Raw genomic sequence first — 21,329 nt, 5'->3', positions numbered from 1 at the left:
TTCATTTTGGTGGTCTTATGATAATATATTTTAATACCAAGAGTTTGAGAAACTTTAGTAGGTTTATCAAAATTCAACGGTTAAAATTTCTATTTGTACCTGAAAAGGCCAAGGTACTCATTTGTTAAAACAAAGACTCCAGTTACTTCTAACATTATATCCAAACAAACAAAACTTCTTAGTTAATTAAGGCACTAACCTGTCACTCATAAGATAGGATTCTGAGAAACTAGACCTAACAGTAAGAACCAACTTTTTTAGACACTTTTCACCTCAAACCAGACCAAAAGCAAATACTGCCTGGTCATTTAACTACTTACCTGCATAAAATACCCAGTAACCAATGCTTTTCTTATATTAATATAATAGTCCCTGCTTGTGAAATCAGTACTTCGACGAGGCAAATTAAATCTGTCCATAATTCTTGATAGCTGCTGTCGTACATTGTCTGCAGACATCAGGGACCGGTAGTTAATGAAGTTGTCATAACACCACTGAACAGATTCATGATCTAAAAAGTAGGAGGGAAGGAAGAAAAGGAGACCATGAATCATCCACACAGTAGAAAACTTTGAAAGGCATCTTTTTTTTTTTTTTTTTTTTTTTTCCAGAGCTGGGGACCGAACCCAGGGCCTTGCGCTTCCTAGGTAAGCGCTCTACCACTGAGCTAAATCCCCAGCCCCAAAAGGCATCTTTTTATAAAAGAAAAAAAATAGGCTGTGGGGCTGGAAAGATGGCTAAGTGGTTAAGAGTGTGTACTACTCTTTTAAAGAAGCAGAGGTCGGTTTCTAGCACCCATGCTGTGCAGCTCACATTAGGACACCTGCAGCTCCAGGTCCAGGAGGATTTGAAGCCTCTGGTCTCCTCAGGCACTTACATTCACCCACAGACAGACAGACAAAAACAAAGACCCACAACAAGATAAAATCTGTAGTAAGAAAGACAAATAAACTAAACTGAGAACATTTATACACATCTTCTTTAAATAATTACCAACTTTTCTTAAAAGAAAAAAGCAATAAACCTCTCAAATGAATGCAAATAAACAGTACTAAGGTTTCTGGCTAATCGGTAGTAAAACAATGATTTTGAATCAATGGTTCTTAGCAAATTGAATTATTTACCTATTAACAGCCACCTGGCTGTTTCCAACAAAGGATTTATTAGACACTGGTAGATTCAGAGAACTTGGTAAAATGCCAGATTTTGCTCATTTTCAAAGAAATCACAGCCTTAGCTGAAGAAAATCAAATACAACATTAATGAAGTGAACTTCAAACAAGTAGCATGATGCTCTCTAACTGCCTAAACTAGTCCTCTACACCGAGATGCTAAATTCTTACTTGCAGCAACACCTGCCTGAGCAATTTACAAGCAAGAATTTTACTGTCATCCGTGTCTTCCAAGGCCTATGAATAAGCATGCCAAGTATTAATAATTTTACTACATATTATCAAAAAGGTATTTCTCTAATGATTTCTTGAAAACATCCAAACCAGTATTATTCAACTCATAGCTCAAAAGGTACCATATAAATCAAAGGGAAAGAATACTTTTGGAGTAGCCTATTTTTGATGACAGTCACACAAGAAAACTGCAACATCTGCTTCACAGATCTTTGATATTGATAAAATTGAGAGGGCTTCAAAATTGGAAAAGTATAAAAGAAGAAAGCATTAAAAACTAGAACTAGGTCTTCTTAAGCTATTCTAATTGTAGTAAATTGTTTTGTACTTGGTGCTGGAATTCAAGCAACTGAAATGTTCAAGTTTTAAACAGACTTAAATAAGTAGACAGGCTTACCATTTTACAGAATATACTGCCATTTTAGCGGTAATAAGCAGGACTATGAAATACATCTTCCAACGAACTGAAGAATTTGAGCAAAAGCTGGGCAATGACAATCTCTAAACTAAGGTGTTGCTTTACATACACTAATCAAGAGTGCAGCTTTTTAAAGTTTCCCAATTTTTAAAACTCAAGTATCAAAGACTAACGAGAGCTTGGTGTGGTTAAATACGACTGTTGTCCTAGCTCCTCAGAAAGGGAGTATCATCCAAGTTAAATGTCTGCATGGATAAATCAACTAACTAACTATCTATCTAACTAACTAACTAGCCAACTGACCAATCAAATGACAATGTTAGTTAAGATAACCACATATCACCTGATGGCTCTACCACATTTCTGATAAAAAAAAAAAAAACAAAAAACTAAACAGTATAGAAAAAAACTAAACTAATACTTGCTAGTTACTCCTTACAATGCCAAGAGCTACTTTAAATATTCAAAGGCAAAGCACTTGTATGTTAGAATGAAGACTCCCCCCCACCAAAACAAAAACAAAAACACTAGAATGAGGGCTCCCTATATACAGTAGTATTACACTATAACCTAAAGTTTAATTGTAAGTATACAGATATTAAGATATCATTTTATAACATAAAATCTTAGCTTCCCCATATTTCCAAGATAAAAATTCAATAAATAGAATTTGAAACATTCAAATAATATGGTGATCTGAAATTTTTCTTTTTACAAACTGCATTTATTTTTAATTCTGTGTGGCAGCAGGTAAGTTGCTAGTAGAGGCCTAAGTCTTCAGATCCTCCTGGATCTAGAGTTAACAATTTTTGTAATCATTCAATGTTGAGTGTTGGGAAGTGAACTCAGGTCCTTGGGAAGAACAAAAAGGGGCCCCTAATCACTGAATCATCTCTCTAGCCCCAAAAGTTTGTATTTTAAAAGGTAACAGTTAGTGAGTAAGACTAACTGTTCTACTTTGAAAGTATCTGTTCTATCAAACACATGTGCTGCCTCTGGTATAATACAAGGACACAGAGTAAGAGGTCTAAAACCCACTAAGGCTTACCACCCTTTTCCTAGTAACTAGAAACATTTAATTAAAAATCATGCCTCTGGGGAATTAATATTACTTTCTAATTCATTTTCTACCTCTGGCTTCTGTTGATAATACAATAGGCAGAGTAAGACATCTTTGGATATCCACTGTTTAATATTTTCATCAAATTCACCTACCAAAAAGTCAAAATACGCATATAAATACTACTTGTATATTTGAATCTCATAACTGCTTTGATAAAAATTAGAGAAATTAATAATTAAGTGGGCAACAAATGTCTTAATTGTATAGGTTAGAAACCCTGCAAGTGAACTTTTACAGACACTAGTAGTATGACTGAGAGCAGGGACTCAAACCTACTGCCTGTTCAATTTGTTAGTTTTATTTAAAAAATGTCAGTGTCGATCACATAATACAAAAATTACTGGAAAATGTACATTTAGAAATAAAACATAAAGCATATCACAATTTTCCTATGTTGGCAGTAATACAGGTTTCATTTGTATCACTGTATTTTTCAAGTTTTTTATTTAATTGTTCCTCTTTCCTTGAATATAAACCCTAATAATTTTGGAAGAGGTTGGCAATTCTATTTTAAATGCTAGTCAGGAGTTTTCCTAACAAATCTTGTGACAGATTATAAATGACATCGAGATGAAAAAATTATCTTCTATGTTGCAAGTGACATTCAGACAAAAGAGTACCTTCAATCTGACTTTACTTACTTTGTTTAAAAGCGTGGTAAACATTCAGCAGTGTCAGATGATCTCCATCTATGTGGGCAAATCTCATCTTGGCCTCATCTGCAGCTTTCTTGGCCTCCGTGGGGCGAACAAAACACTGTGGGACTAAACAAGGTTGGTATGGGCCCAACACAAACGCCCATATCGATGAGTCACGCATTCACAGATAGAGGAACAAGGCCTAGCTAGGTCAGTTCACAGAGCATAGGGCAGGGCAGGATGGCCTCCAACTGCATCTTGGACTGTTTACTACCTTGATTTGGTACATCACCTAACCACATCTGTAAGACAAGAGGGTTTCAAAGCTACAGAGTACCTGATTATTTTAACTAGATCTAAAAGTAGGCATCAAAACAGCTATTCTGAAGGCCATCAAATTACTAGAAAGCTCAACTTATTTCAAAAACCAGTGCTGATAGCTCTACCAATAACCAGAAGTATGGTATCAATAGCCTTTTAGTTAATTGTAATTTTTCAAAAGGCCATCCATTCAATCCACTGAATGGCTGTAGTTAGGAAGCTGTACTTGCCCACTGAGAAACTAAAACAACCAGTCTACTGCCATGTTTCTATCAAAATTGTTTCCCTAAATCTGTGGCTATTACCAACTGGTGGGTATCACTATTAGCACCGGTAAGCAAAAGCATATGTAAACATTAAAAAAAAAAAATTCAAGAAATCTTGGGTTTGATGATAGCAGTAGTGGTGGAAGGTTAAACCGCCTTAGAATTAAGAAAATTCAAGAAGGCTGGGATATTCAGTCTAATGTTGCATTTTAATAACAACAACAACAACAAAAAAAAAGTTAATAAAGCCCCAAGTTTAAAAAAGATTTGAATCAAACCCTCAATATAAAAGTAAATCCAATATTAAAGAATTGACAATTAGACTCAAGCAGTCACTATTTCAAGGGTCGTCAAAATATTGAACTACAGTAGTTGTTTAGAGCCTCAAGATTAATTCACAAACTTAAGTTCTTACAAAGTATGCACTACATTTTTTTGAAATACAACCTAACTTAATTCACTTTATCAATTCCATAGTTAGAAAAAGCAGTATCAAAATAAATACTTAACAAGCTTGGGCCTTTTCAATATATTTTGAAGCTCTTATATAACCTTACCAATAAAAATCATGATCAGTTCAGATAGAAAATAAAGGGAATAATCAACAATGAGATCAAACACAGCATCAAATTACTCTTTCCCTTATAGTTTCCCCCTTTAGAGATGCCAAAGTAGCCAAATAAAGATGTCAAAGCAATCACAGTAAGCATTACAGATCTTGCTTAATGTAACTGAAGCGAGGTAACTCATCAAAGTCCAGAAACATCTCACAGCTCTAAACACTAACGTGAGAGCACATAGGCCTCTGGTTTTCAACTCAGAATCTCAAACTAATGAGAGGAAGAAAAAAGAAAGAAAAAAAGGGGGGAGGGGGAAGCTTCACAAGCTCTAACTGCTTTTTGTCCATAAATAGCTTGTTTAAAAAACAATGTATGTATGTTTATTTTCAATAGTGTAAAGACAAGCACCAGAGGTAAATCCTGGGTCTTTCCTAATTCCTACTACATATAAAACTGAGATCTAGCTTATTAAGTTCAATCTCACCACAATGGCCACTGGAAAGGACTAATTATCTACGTACAGCAACAGTACTGTTTCCTATGTCTGAGATGAAACCCGCAGGGAGAGAAGTCCTAGAAAACACCACAAGCGCACTGTCTACTAATTGTCACCCTCCTTCTGAAAACTAGCGTCGTTGGGAGATTATGACAAGCATAAGCAAGGCAGACAACAACCTACCACCACCTCTGCAAGTGACAATTGATTAACACTGACACTGCCCTGCCCGTCTGCTCTGAGTCTGATCAGTCATAACTCTGCAAGAAAACATTTAGCTACTTCTTAAGTAAGTCACACCATTAGAATATACCATCATCTGAACTATGCCATAATTATATTTTAGAAAACTTTATTCTTTAATTCTGTAGATTTTTGAATTTTGGCAATAAATAATTCAAACCAATAAACCATTCTGCAATTAAAAGTCAGTTCTCTCCAGCACTGAAACTCATAATATACAGTACTATGATTACATTTAACTTTAAAAAAAAGAAAAAAGAAAAAAAAAAGATTTCCGGAAATCTAATTTCCAAGTTAAAGTTTTATTGCCACTAAGAAAGAGCACTATTTCTCAATGTTTAAATATTATCAAGTTTATAAAAGATACTTCTTTAAGCAGGTGTTTTCTGCCATTGTGAAAGATTATCAAAATCAGGCTTTGACTTCAAGTCCTAAATTATACATCACTACTTCTATGTGACCCTAAATCAGAAACTTGTGTTTGTCACTGAATACGCCTACATGTAGGAAATGGTCAATTTAAATGGAACACAGGCTCAGTGAATAGCACCAAGTACTAACAAAGTTGGTGTACTTTCAATAAACTTAAAATAGGACTAAGGGATCTAAAGAAAAAAATGCAGTTACAATTGCATTCAAATTTATTCTTATTGCAAGTTCTGTCTGTATTCAATAGAGCCAATGTTTTACTATATTTTGGGCATTAAAAACTTTACTTCTGTAAAAATTTTTATAAAGCTATTTACAAGATATTTAGGAAACAAACTAAGTTCCTTAAAACCATCTGTAAAATCTATTACCATACTGAGTAGTAGTAATGATGATGATGATACTACTAATAATAGTAATAATAATAATAATGGTAACCAACAGAAGGGAAGTCCACCCAAACTCTGAAGAGCTAGGGTTTTGGTCCCTCTCCCTCTATTACCTGACAACATGGCAGTAATAGATAGGACCTCATTAGAACAGTTGTAGTCACAACTTGCAATAACCATTTTAGCGAGCTGGGGATCTAAAGGAAATTCTGCCATCATGGATCCCAATTCAGTCAGATCTCCATCATCATTTAAAGCGGCCAAATAATTCAGAAGTTCTAGCGCTCTCATCAGAGTTTCGGGAGCTAAGTAAGGGAAAAAGGCAATCTATTAGATGAGTTGTCTTAAGTAAGCAAAAATATGACAAAGTGCAAACTATTATAAGCAATCTCATTTTTCATTCATTACTGGATCCAGTTCAGAACTCAAATTGTCATCAAATTCAATAATATAGATAGAGCAAACAATACTATACTAAAATGACTTTCAAGCCAGACATTGTGGGAAATACCTATAAAGGATATCCCCAGCAGACAATTATTTTCCCATGAAAAATTATAAGTATAAAAATAATTTTTATATTTGCTTACTTTGGCAATAATTCAATTAATGTAAATTCCCAGAATAACATCTAGAGGGGATGTATTCACTATCATTAATTAACTGCCACTATTTTTAAAGTTTTAATGCTACCCTACCCCATAAAACCAATCTTAATGCATATATACTTTATAGGACTCAAAGAAATACATCTTCAATTAACAGAGCTGATAAAAGGTGCTGTTTTAAGTCATACCTGGTGGGTCCATAAAATCAAAATGTACCAAGTCATCAATACCAAGCTTCTTCAATTGCAATACAACTGATCCTAAATTAGAACGCAGAATCTCAGGATAGGTGTTATCCTAATAAAAGTAAAAGCACATGTTATGATAATAACACTCTTTGTCCTTGCCTCCTCAACCTCTCGCTTTGGCATTATATTACTTGTACATTACTATCTCACAGGGAAAAAATACTTGAGATTATCCTAAAAGAAAAATCATACTTTTCCAACTACTTCTGTATTGTTTAAGTTTTGGAGCTAGCCACCTGAATTTGAAAACTTAAATATAAATCAGATAGATCAATATATTATACCATTAACTAATTTGGGGCAAAGGTTAGCACTTAAGGTTCTAAAACAGTGGTTCTCAGCCTTCTTAATGCTGCCCTTTAGTACAGTTCCTCGTGTTATGGTGACCCTAAACATAAAATTACTGCTACTTCCTAATTGTAATTTTGATACTGGTATGAATCATAATGTAAATATCCATATTTTCTAAGGCCTTCAAAACCCCAAAGGGATCACAGCCCACAGGTTGAGAACCGCTGTTCAAAAATGTTAGCGAAATAAAGTTCTTTTTTCTTAAATGCACATAGTATTACTCCTTACCTGCATTTCTGTTTTATAAGCTTTCTCTGTGTACAGCCTGAAGCATTTCCCAGGTCTGGTACGTCCAGCTCGACCAGCCCTTTGCTGAGCTGAGGCTTTACTAATTGCTGTCACCAAAAGAGACTCAACTCTGATTCTAGGGTTATATACCTATCGGAATGGAGACAGTTTATTATTCTTTCTTCAGCAAAACATGAAGTTAAATGCAACACAACACTAACAGGCTACAATTAATGTCAAATAACTGGTAGTTTGCTGACCATGACAATCAATCAGCTTCCACACTGTTCATCTCACAGTCTATCTTTCTTTTGGGCATTCTGGCTACCATTCCAAAAACTGAAGTTAAATGTCTAACACACAGAGGGCTTACATCTGTCTCTCTGAAGTTATTACTATGTTGTTAGGTGAAGGAAGAATTTTGCCAGTCCCAAAGAAAGACAAACAGACAGCAATTTAGTTATCTGTTCTTAAGAACAAGCAGTGAATAAGTTAGTCACATGCATTCACTTTAACGAGAAAGCTTTCTGTTAATAATATACCTATAGATTACATTGTGGTTACTTACCCAAATCTTTGAACATTTTAGCAACTATTCACTTAGAGGTAACTGGGTTCCTTTTCCTGGGGAATTAAAGTATTCCAAAAGAATGCCCAGTATACAAAATAGAAACTAATTCTGGACAAGTGGCTGACCAACATTAAGTATGATCCGGGATTTTCTATTACTACCATTTTTCTCCATACATGAGACCACATGCCTAAGCCACCATCATACACAAAAGGAACACAAAACTTTTATACCAAAGCATGTGGAAAATGTGGCCTAGATTACTGAACACAGCTTTAATTTCTAAGAGCAAGAAAGAATACAGGGATGTTACAAATTTCAAAAGGAAATCCAAAATTAGAGAAGTAACCCTGAAAAACTGTGTTAGTCACAAGATAAGCAAGCATTTAGCATCCTCAGTTCACATTATATAAAGTAAGCTCCAGCCATAGCTACCTTTTGCTTTGCAAATCCAGGGTCAATAACAAACACCACACCATCTATTGTCAAAGAGGTCTCTGCAATATTAGTTGACACAACCACCTGTTCAGAAATCAAGCAAAATGACCATGACTTAACCTACTGTCACTAACAAAAGAACTTTTAAACTAGCAATTCTTTATCAACACGCGATTATCAAGCACAGTGATTATACAAACAGAAATGTAGCATCAAAAGGCAAGTAATAAAATACACTATTAAGCACAGTTTATAAAATCTCAGATTGAATATTCCCTTCAAAGTTCACATAAGCATGTATTCCAGTATTTTCAGGCAATATTTACAAGTCTTACACACACAAACACACAGCAATAATTTAAATAAAAATGGCAGAGTGAACAGAAGTAAATTAATAAAAAACAGAAAAGCAAAACCAAGGTACAATTCAGTAAAAATTGGCAGATCCTCACAATGAAATGTAAACAGGAAGGAGAATGCACAGATTAGCAAAGAAAAAATAAATGTACTAACAGGGAATGATACTTGATGCATTCACATACTATTATGATAGTCTATTCACAAATTTGCACCATTTTCCTAGATTTTAGAATGTCTTCAGAAATTAAGTTTGAGAGGGCTCACTCAGCTTAGAGAGTGCTTGACTAGCAAGTCCAAAAAAATAAGGCTTGGTCAAGGAGGGTGGGGGGGGATAGGATACTGGCGGGGACGACACAAAATTGGTTTTACTTGGGAAATGGTATTAAATACTTTTTCTATTAAAACAAAAGGAAATGATGGTAATGTTGACATTTAGAGACATGTATGCACCATGTTCACATAGATGTATCAAAGATGTATCAAAGTCTGCTCCTACACAGCCTGTATAATTTGGACGGTGAGGTTAGACATAGAAAGTATAAATGACAAATAAATGCTTTGAGTTTTAAAATGTGGTTATTTTTTAATTCAAGATAAAAATAGCTTTTAGCATAGGACCTGAATGTTAAGACAAAATTTCTGAGAAATTGGTCAGCTCAGCCAAGGGTTTATACGTGACTATAGAGACACACAAGAACAGAAAGAACTTGTATTCTCCCTATTCTTTTACTTCAGGGGGGAAAAAAAAGCAATCTTTTAAGTTAAAAACCTTAAATTCGGGCTGGGGATTTAGCTCAGTGGTAGAGCGCTTACCTAGGAAGCGCAAGGCCCTGGGTTCGGTCCCCAGCTCCGAAAAAAAGAACAAAAAAAAAAAAAAAAAAAAAACCTTAAATTCAGTGACTAACGTTCACTACTCTAAATAATATAGATTTCATATTTAACTGGAAGATTACAGTAAATACTAGCAGAAAACCTTGGCATCTAACAACAAATATTTCAGAATCATTTAATGTCAATAAATGTCTTTTACACTGGTCAACTTATGAAAAACAATGACAAATAGCAGAAGTTAGTTTTACTTTCCATAGATCACATATTTATACAATCAATAATTAGAAGGGAAACAAACATATAATGCCTAACATTAATGATAAGAGTCCCAACCCACGTGCACTATTCTTTTAAAGTCAGATTTTTGTTGTAGCTCATACAAAGTTAAGCAAGTATCAAAGCTGGAAAACAAACCAGAATACTATGAAGGTATTAATACTCTTCAGTGTCAATCTGTATTTAAAACTCCCTATTAGACCATTAGACTAGTTAGTTAACACAGGGTTGTGGGGTACACGATTACAGATCTCATTTTTAAAATGCCATTTAAATACTTAGAAACATGTGTATTTTTGAATTCTTCAGGAAGATTTAAGACAGCGAAGCTAGACAATTATTTTGTTATATTAAAAGTGTACTTCACAGGGTTCTTTCAATATACAATGTGATAAAATTTCGTGATGCTGCCAACTTTAAGGAATTACAAATAAGCATCTTTGTTAGAACATAAGCAAGTAGCATACACCCTCTGGATATGATGAACTGATGAAGATTCACATTGTGTGCAAAAAGGGAACTGCGTAGTGAAAATGTCATCATGCTTCTAGAACAGTGCGTTAACTTAAAACTTGAGAATTATATTTTTTCCTAAAATTAAGTATTTAAAGATTATGATGCCCACATGTAACACCAAGAAGAAAGTAAGACTATGAAGCATGGTTTCTTGCTTCAATTAAAAAAATTTTTTTTCTGGGAAAAAAACAAACAAAAAACCACCTATGCATGTAGACATGTGGCCTCCACATGTTTAACAAGTAGAGGATAGTGCTGACTCAGCAAGCTTCACGTCATTACTTTTAACTATCCGTTGCTAGGCATATGTCAAATCCCACAATGTCAGCCTGGGGCCTTTGTTCAATAGTTACTGAAGTCTCTACTGCTGAAATGACAGGATTTAAAAATCATAAAAGGTAGTTAAGAACAAAAAGGGCTAATTTTCATAAATGTTGTTAGAATTAAGATTATTTCTACAGACTAGACCTCTAGATCTGAAAATAGCTAGATAACATACAAAATACATACAGAAAAATGAACGAACGAACGAATGCAAGAGATGGTTTATAGAGCTGCACTGCAGCCTCATCAATCAGGTAAAGCAAGTAGTAAATATGACCTAGACATAACAGTTCCCTATTCAATTAGGAACTAGTCAGCAAAGCGATCCTGAGGTAGTCAAGGGATTTGCTTGGGAAAAGTAGGAATGTTACACGCCTGTTCTAGACTGTAACTTTGTAATAAATGTTCAAAACCAGCAAAGTGTTAGAATCTCAGGCCGAGGAAACTACCTCAAGGCACACTGCTGTAGTATGAAGTAAGTCCTCAGCTGGCGTTAAAGCTAAAAATTTGAGGTTACCCTCAAAAACCTGTATCTAAATAAAACCAATATTTAGTTCACTAACTGCTATTAAAGTAGAAATTGTCCTGCTTGGACACAATAATTATCTAAATTAAGCTAATTTTCATTCTTTTAGCCACCAGAACATGAGTGTTCTCCTCCAATTCAAAGACATTTATTTTATTAGCTTGTGTGGTTAACTACTTTAAATAACAGGATCAATAACCCTCCCTTCAAAACCATGGAACCATCTCTGTAAGGACCATGCCCCATTTTACTAAGCAATTCCTATTTTGAGGCTTAATAGTGACTAATTAGCCATAGCATAAACAGAAGAGACTCCAACTATTCTTAAATTCTTTATCCTCCTGCCTCTTCTGCCAGAGTGCTAATCATAGGCATGTACCATGACATCTAGCTTCTAGTTTGAGTGACAGTACCATGCAGGTTTCCTACTATCAACAATGACTATAGTGAATATTTAATGTTACCTTTCTTCCAATTGCTCCATTCTGTTTTTTTGGAGGTGGTGGCTCAAAAATGCGCTGTTGCTGCTGGGGTGGAAGTGTAGAATATAATGGAATGATTTTAATATCACCAACTTCAGGACCCAAATCATCAACTTCACGCTTTATTCTCTTACAGGCCTCATCAATTTCCTAGAAAATAAAAATGTTAAGAGTATGAAAACAAAGTCCATCTTTGTTGTACACATTCCATTTGTCATATCTATGATCTACCTTCACAGATAATCTATTTCAAATGTGGTAACCAAAATTAAATAAATTTCAGTGTGATTTTGAAACAACCAAAGAAATTTTGATTTCTGTATTGAGCCAAATATGTAAATACCATATTTGCATCCCAAAACCCATTTCTTAAAGACTCGGATGTCCTAATTAATTCTCAACCAACTGTATTAAAATTGAAATTTCTCACCCAGGAATATTTAACTGCACTCATAACCTTTTCATTTTCACAATCTAAAAGAAACTGATGAGTTATATATTTAAAATACAGTAATTAGGCTTTAATGTCACATATCACTAACGTGATTATATCAAAGAATTGCTTCATTATGCCTAGTAAGAACAAGCACTTTTACAGTATCAACGTAGCTATTTCATAAGTATGCTGACACAAACACATTAGAGCCACGTCAGAATGTTCTCCATCAAGGCAAACTAATCCAATGTACTTGTATTCAAATACAAATTTAAAGAAAGACATAATAAATGCATTTGGGAAAGAAAGGAGCAGCAGCTCTGGAGGTAGCAAATGGCTTTAAAAAGGAAGGCTGATGGTGGACAATAAATGTTTTGCTGAAGCAATTAAACTTGAAAACACATTAAACGATTATTAAACAATCTTTCATGTATTAACTAGGCAGTCAACTATAGTAACAAAGAGTATCGTTAAGAGAAAAAAGGATTTTCAGGTAATTAGTTTTGTATCAAATGAGGCTTCCTGACAATGATTTTAAACCAACTTGTAGATTCTGTGTTAAAGAATATAAAATCTGGGGCTGGAGAGATGGCTCGCTGTTAAGAGCACCACTGCTCGTCCAGAGGACCGGGGTTCAAATTCTAGAACTACGTGGGAGCTCACAACTGTCTGTAACTCCAAGGTCTGACACACTTACACAGACATGCATGTAGGCAAAGCACATAAAATAAATGTAAATAAAAAAATACACATATTTGGAGGTTGGCTCAGCAGTTAAAAGTACTGGCTGTTCAAAGCACCAATATGGTAGCTCACAACCACTTGTAACTCCAGTTCCAGTGTATTTGGTTCTCTGTTCTGGCCTTGAAAACACAAGGTACACATCTGATACACATACATAATACATGCAAGCTGCATACATACACACAAAATGAAAGTATAAAATCCTTGGACAGAACCAACCTTTTTTTTTTTGCCTACTACAAAATAGCAATTTTCTTATAAGGTTATTTGACAGAAGGAAATTATTATTAAGAACCCAAAGTTTGTTTTGAGATTTCAAGTTTCTAGAAAATGAAAAGTCAATGCCATCTATTTGAAAGAAAATTAAAGTCTTTTAAACAAAAAGATTGCTTTTAAATGCTCTATAAAGATCAGAATGTCTCCTGCTGGCATGCAAATATGGAATTAAGATCCCTATAAGAGTGAAAAATTTTAAATTAAGAAAATGAGACTCCTAATATTTCAGATTTTTTAATACCAGCTCACTTTAACAGTTAAGTGATAAGCCTAAGAGCTACATTCCATGTATTAAAAAAGACTTTAGCAAACATAATAAGGAAATCTATGCAAAACAAACCAGTTGGAAGTTTTCAAACCCAAAACATAATGAGAGTACACAACTATAACTTTACTTCATTTTACAACATACCAGCACACAGCTGAAAACACGAAGCTTACTGACTTCCCTTCCCCCATGAATGAAATGAATTATAATAAGCAGACTCAGAAAAAAAGCCTTTTTGGTTCTCTCCATGAGATCAGCTGAAACTTCCAATACCATTCAAATATGCCTCCTTCCAGAGTAGATTAAGTCAAGAGGAAGTGAGAAATTGTAGAGAACAAACACAAGAGGAAAAATGAATATTGCACAAGCATTAGCTTCAACAGTTAGAGCATGAGTGCTGTTTACATGCCATGGGTAAGATACTAGTTAAGTCTTTCAAAAGATTTATGGAAATTTTTCCACTTTAACTGCAAAAAAAAAAAAAAAAAAAAATCAGTTACATCAAAAGAGGGAAGACTATCCAGAAAACTGGATGCTCAACACCCTTAGCTCACAAGAACTAAGGGAATGTGTCTACAGGAGAAGAATTTACAAACACATTTCCCCAAGACATTTGGCAGCATCTAAATATCTTTGCTGGTTATGGCTAAAAAATACTGCTGCATCTACTGAGTGCTGATAAATGTCCAACAATTCAAAGGGATCTGAGAACACAAAAATTTCCAACTCACAATATAAATAGTATTTAATCGTAAGGATGATTAAAAAAACACACACACACAAAATACCCAAGATTAAAAAACTTATCCCAAATTCATATTTCTTAACTGAGTGGCATTTACATCATCTAGCTAGCAGTTCTATAAGAGCTGGACACAATAAAAAGAAGAGGTTTTGGTGTGTTTGGTTTGCATGAGATTAGAGCAATTTTCCACTACAGTTTAGGTGCAGTTATGTATCATAGTGGGGATGTTTTGGACTATAAAACACTCCTCTGGAAAAGCGACCAAGCCTACATCTTTTTTTTTTTTTTTTTGGAGCTGGGGACCGAACCCAGGGCCTTGCGCTTCCTAGGCAAGCGCTCTACCACTGAGCTAAATCCCCAACCCCCCAAGCCTACATCTTAAATGACCTAAAGAGCTTACACACTGTGTTTTCTCCTCAAACTTCACTTATTTCCAAAAAACATTAAACAAAAAAACAGAACTTGTTTTAGCAAATTCTCTTCCTTCAGACCAAAAATCTACTGACCATACTTAAGACATTCTAGAATAGAACTCAAGACCTTCTACTGTAAAAGGCACCCAAATATTTAAAGGAATTACAACCATCTACCATTTCAATTGTATTTTCTTCACCCTTTAAATATGAGTGTATAAAAGGATGTGGTTAAGTATTACATATATTCAAAGAATTACACTGAAAACTTGGAAGGACTGAGATGAGAAAAATACGGCCAGCCTTGGTTATATAAGTTTAGAGTTGTTAGGTAAAGGACATTTGTACACAAAAATTACATTAAGCAAATTATACCTCTTGACCAGTCAAGAAAAGAAGAAGGTCTCCTTCCTCCTCTTCACACATATGTATTTGGATCACCGTTCGAATTGCTGCTTCAAGATAATCTCTCTCTGGTTCGGGAGTATAAAAAATCTCAACAGGATGTGTTCGGCCAGGTATAGTTAAGAGAGGACAGTTATCAAAGTAAATCTGGAATTTTCCAGCATCTAGGGTAGCACTCATAACTATAACCTGTAGGAGGAAAACAGCAAATTACTTTTGAGGCTTTATCTCTATAAAGATTCCTAGATGATCCCAAAGAAGAAAAAAAAGTTACTATTCTATATATATTTATTAATCAGCTATGAAGATAGCTTTATCCCAGACTAGAACCAGGGAAGCAGAGGCAGACACATCTGAGTTCAAGGTCAAACTAACTACAACACAAAGAGTTCAAGACAGCCAGAGCTACATAGTGAGACCCTGTCTCATCATCACCCCTAGAGGGAAAAAGACAGTCTTTAAAGAAACATTAAAAACAAAATACAGGCCAGTGTAGTGGCACACATATTAAACACTAACACTCAAAAAGACGTAGAAGTAGGTAGATCACTGTGTGAGTTCAAGGTCAGCCAGGGTTAGAAAGTGAAATCCTATTTTTAAAAAACAAAAATAAAATATAGAAAGAAATAAAATACGTTGAGATTTTTTACATTTTAAACTACATGATAAGTAAATAACGTATAAGGCCTATGTAAGGGATACACTCATATACCATTTAAGCCAATATGTTGTAACATGTAATAATGCGTAATGATACAATTAATTTTTAATTTAATACATTGCATTATTAATAAAAATCAAATAGAGCAAATAGAAATTTGCCTTAAATTAAGCACAGCTATTTTGAAAATCTAAAAAATGCTAGGGTCATTAGGCTGGCTGGCCAGCAAGGCACTGGGAGCTACATATCTCTGGCCCTGGGATTACAAGAAGGTGCTATCACACTTATACAAGAGTGTAAACAAGCTAGGTGCGGTAGCTCGTGCCTTTAATCCCATCACTCTGGAGGCATAGGTCAGGGAATAAGCCTGGTTAACAAAGCAAGTCCAGGAGAGCCAGGGCTAGCACTTAGAGAAACCCTGTCTCAAAAAGCAAACAAAAAAAGCAAGTGTTTCTTTGGGGGTGATAATCATATGTATAGTTATTCCCACCATGTCATACTCTGGCCCCTGCAAGCACCCACAGTTATGTGCACATGCATACACAAACACACACTTAAAAATTATAAAGCTACTTCTTCACCTTTAAATCTGATCTCTGTCTCACAACTTCCTTTAGAACACCCATAAGAATATCCGTAGCTAATGTTCTTTCATGGGCCTCATCAAGAATTATCACACCATAACGCTCCAGGAGGGGATCATTCATAGCTTCACGAAGGAGCATCCCGTCAGTCATATACCTTCAATTACAAAGACAACATTGGTCAAAATCATCTATGTATATTTAAAACTATCCTAAGTAAAAATTGTAAAAATTAAGCTTGCAAAAGAGACACTAAAGTTATATCATAACATCTTACCAAACACTACAATAGACTAAGAAATATAATACAACTCCCCAATCATGGCATAGAATGATCACATAGTTTCACACAAATGACAAAACTAACTAAATTTGTCATTTAAATGCTTTAAAAAATTTCCTTAAAAAAATTAAAACAAGCCAATAAAGCCAATAAACGAACAATTTTAAGTTGTCTCATGCCATCACACTACTAAAATATTACTATATGAAAAATGTACATTTTGGGGGGAAAAATGAAACTCAAATTTTTTAAGGTAATAATGTAACAATAGCTAACAGCAAACAATTCTACTATCCTCCATCGATATCACAAATGAAGTGACCTAAAGGACAAAATGAGTTCATTCATAAAGGTTCTGGGAATAATTGACAGCATCAGCACCATGAGAATGCTGATATATAGATGTAAAATCAAAAGCAAATGACATCAAACAGAATGATGACTCAAAAAAAAAAAGAAAAAAGAAACCAGGCTTAGAATGGCTTCAGAGAAGGCAGTTACTACAGAATCCAACCATTACAGAAGGAACCATGTAGAGTCAGTATCAGATCAAGGATGGTTTGTAAAACATTGTATATATAGGTCAGCCATCTCCTGTCCATTCCATTCTGGCCAGTGCTGTCACTAAAACAAAACAACTATCCTTAAGTTGGGCACCTGGACAAAAACATAGCATGCCTTAAAATGCTAAAGTCACAGTTCATGGTCAGTTAAATAAAAGCCCATTTTTTTATTTAGAAATGGCATTAACAAAAATCCAAAGCCATTATTTATGACTTAATTTTGGTTCCTTGTCCTGTAATCTAACAATATCTAATCTTTTATAAACCAATTTGACTTCAGTTTATATCATCTAGTGAAACAGTTAAGTTCAGCATACAACACAGTGAATCCATCTCTTTATTTACTCTAAGAGTAATTCTAAACGTATCAAAACATTTGGCAAACAAGTACACTTTCACTTCATGTCTATTTTGAGGCAAAGAGTTATTACATACCTCTGGCTGGCTTGGACTCTTGAGTGCTGCTGGTAAGAGTCATTATACCTAGTCCCCATTTATACAGCTTATGTTTCTACCGTATTCTTTTCAAAATAAATCCCCACCATTTCTACAATCAACTCCAAGATCTTATTTTAAGAACATAAAAGAAAAATCACTGTAAATGTCATAACAATCCAGTCAGGTACCTACTAAGCCACACGATGGCTTCTAGATGCCTTGAAACTTTTCATTTTGCATTTTGCAATTATTATTTTCAGACTAACATGAGGTAGGCAATCCAGTGACAAAGTAAATGTGGATAAGTACCTTAAGTGCACAAAACTCTTGTTTTAACTTTTAGGGGGACATAAAAGAAGTGGTTCTTATTTCAAGAAGATTTGCTCAAATGTCTATCTATACTGTACTGTTGCTACACATTTCTAGACTATCTTTGCTAGTCTTTCAATAGGAAACCATGTATTTCTGAAAGCACTTTAATTAGCATATTAATTCTGTCTGTTATTTCCAAAAATTCACTGAGTATTTGAAATATACACAAAACTAAATCACTATCAAATATTCACAGGAAACGACAAACACCAAACTCATCAATTACAAGACTTCAACTGATTCTAAGATATACCTCAATTTATTAGAAAGTTGCAAAGCTGGCATATTACAACTAACCTAAACAGGCATTCAATCATAATTATTTAATAAAGTAAAGCCACATAAACAAAAAGCCAGAATTTGTGAATAGCACTAATCTAGCTTAAGTATTTTTCAACAAATATATACAAGTAACATAGACCAATACGTTGTATGTAAGTTATTCCTAACTAATGGTAATGAAAACAAACTTCTGGGTGTGCCAATAAAGATATTTCCAGAAACTTTAAGGGAGTGGGAGGACCTACTGTAGATGTAGGTACAAACAGGCCATAGGATGAAGTCCTGGATTAGAAAGCACCTGAGCGTTACTTCTGCTTCCCCACTGCAGATAGATTATGACCAGCTGCCTCACACTACTGAACTCTATGCCTTCTTCATGATGAAACCCAATCCTCCTTAAAAGGTAAGCCCAAGTAAGCTTTTTCCCTTACAGTGTCGGTATATGGTCACAGCAGAGAGAAAAAACAGATACACACACACTGACATACTCACATAAACAAGTTTGTAGAAAGCAATTGTTTAAATTATAAAGAATCAACATTCCTAAAAGACATTATGATCTTTTGAATATATCATCCTTGGAGAACTGGTTTCAGTACACCAAGCATCTGTGTGGATTCTGTCTTTTATACAAATTAGCCTAGTATTTTCATATAACTCTAAACATTTTCCTATATATACATTTTAGTTTCTAGATGTACAATACATAATAGACTCTTACATCAAGTTGTACAGTTTAAGGAAGGAAAAACCAAGTGTCCAAATTTAATATAGTTACTCATTTTTCCAGATTATTTTCAATTTTCATTTTTACAAATGCAAACCCAGCAGTGTCAACTCTTATTTTTATATTCTTTATTAAACAGCAGTTAGCAATAGAAAAGTTTCTGGATGACAGTAACAATGCACACAACAAAGGAAAAGCGGCTTTCATTTGGCAGAAAACAGATCTATAATAAAGACAGTCCCCAAACTTTGGGTAATAGTTCAACTCTACCCTAGCTTATCTATTAAAAACACTGGATTTCTGGTGGACTAATTCAAAACTTATAGCATTAAAGAAAAACTTCAGGTAAACCTTAGAAATCTCTTTATAAACAGTCTATAATCCCTGGCTATGTTATAGACATAGCCAACGGAGTTTGGATAGTTAATAATCTCAATACACACACACACACACACACACACACACACACACACACACACACACACACACCCCATCCAGAGCCAATCAATTAAACAACTATTTCCATTATAAACTGGTCACTTGAAATGATCTCCTAAATAATTTAAGTCTTCAAAAGAATCATTCATCTTAATAATATAAAAGGTAACATTCCTAATTCTAAGTAGCTTAGTGTATCAAAAATATTTCTTGGTAATTTTCGCAGGATCAAGTTCAATCTAACAATACAATAGTAAAGCATATTACCAATTACAGTGAGATATACTAGATGTGGTGCTCACCTAAAAATGAAATATACCTCAATGTTCTAATAAAACAAACAAAGTAAGAACCAGGAAATATCAAGCTCCTTTGTGACACACACACACACACACACACACACACACACACACACACACTCTCTCTCTCTCTCTCTCTCTCTCTCTCTCTCTCTCTCTCTCTCTCTCTCTCTCTCTCTCTCTCTCTCTCTCTCGGCTGAAATGCTTAGCCCAGACACCCAAACACGCCGAACAGTTTTGTTATGCCAAGTTATTTAGCCTGTTTCAAGTTTAAGATGCCTAATCAAGAAAAAGCCTAAAAATTTAACAACTATAAACAAACAATTTTTAAATACTTGCCCAATTCCAACTCTAAATTTTGAAGGCAATACTCTTTTACTCCCAGAACAACATGACAAAAAGCTGAGATTATAATTTCTATGCATTTTCCCACCAAATACTGGCACTGTGCAAACAAAGTAGGCCTTCTACAAGTAATTTTTTGCAAGTGCATAAATATTAGAAATAAGTAGGTGATCAAGTTAGCTTACATTGATAAGTCAGTAGAATTCTATTTGAAGGGGGCAAAAAGACCTGAGTTCAGTCTAATGATTAGAAAAGCCAACTTCTGACCTTCGTAAGTGGTACAGCACACTGCCTTGCATATATACAGATTAAAAAAAAAAAAAGAATCCCACTTGAAAAGTAATATTTCAGTCAACTGCTTAGTCAACTTACCAATTATTCTGTACTCCCCTGCCTAAGAGCACAAAGATCAAACTAAACCATTTAGCTTACACACTAGAGTTCAATAAGAATGGAGCCTACTACTATAAATTACTTTTAAATCGTACATATGAGGCTTAAAGTAGTAGCAGACCAGTTTTTACTTCTTATCTCAAGCCCTAAGGGCACTTGCCTACATTCACTCCACAATGACAAACATCAAATTCTAATTCATGCTAATATCCTCAACTGTAATTCAATTATTGTGTTATACAGAACTTTACATTGCTTTATTAAGCTCCTTTTAAATTAGTTTAGCTGGTAGGCACCAGTTAGTTACTTTCCTATTATTGTAAGAAGACACCAAGACCAAGACAACTTATAAATTTTTTGGAAGTTTGCTTTCAGTTTCAGAAGGCAAGGAGGATTACAGCATGCGGTACTGAAGCAGTAGCTCAAAGCTAACATTATCACCTCAAAGCTGAGGATTCAAGAGACAATGATCCACCCTTTCCTAGTGACATACCTCCTCAAACACTCCCAGGAGGAGTCCTTCCCAAATGGTCCAACTATAGGGACCAAGCACTCAAATATTTGATCCCATGGAAGCCATTTTCATTCACACTAAATCTGACTAGTAAG

At 34.6% G+C, this 21,329-nt stretch overlaps 1 protein-coding gene across 2 annotated transcripts in view; it reads right to left on the bottom strand.

The window, feature by feature from the left end:
• Window positions 1-21,329, bottom strand: part of Dhx15 (DEAH-box helicase 15) — a 37,951-nt gene that overhangs the window by 3,437 nt on the left and 13,185 nt on the right. The window contains exons 4-13 of one of the 2 annotated variants that reach the window (XR_015636538.1): window positions 16,578-16,737; window positions 15,306-15,524; window positions 12,031-12,198; window positions 8,731-8,817; window positions 7,725-7,874; window positions 7,086-7,194; window positions 6,403-6,594; window positions 3,589-3,711; window positions 1,125-1,237; window positions 321-511 (exon numbers count right to left, since the gene is read on the bottom strand). Coding sequence is in view for 1 of the 2 variants with exons in the window: in NM_001191597.1 (NP_001178526.1) it covers window positions 321-511; window positions 3,589-3,711; window positions 6,403-6,594; window positions 7,086-7,194; window positions 7,725-7,874; window positions 8,731-8,817; window positions 12,031-12,198; window positions 15,306-15,524; window positions 16,578-16,737 (1,399 nt within the window). In the remaining variant the exon portion in view is untranslated. The remainder of the gene's footprint in view (window positions 1-320; window positions 512-1,124; window positions 1,238-3,588; window positions 3,712-6,402; window positions 6,595-7,085; window positions 7,195-7,724; window positions 7,875-8,730; window positions 8,818-12,030; window positions 12,199-15,305; window positions 15,525-16,577; window positions 16,738-21,329) is intronic. The other variant, NM_001191597.1, reaches the window with a different exon arrangement.

This window comes from Rattus norvegicus, chromosome 14, assembly GCF_021556685.1.
Source record: "Rattus norvegicus strain SHRSP/BbbUtx chromosome 14, alternate assembly SHRSP_T2T, whole genome shotgun sequence".
NCBI lineage: Eukaryota > Metazoa > Chordata > Mammalia > Rodentia > Muridae > Rattus > Rattus norvegicus.
Note: the sequence above shows the minus strand (reverse complement) of the source record. Positions and strands in the feature narration are given on the sequence as shown.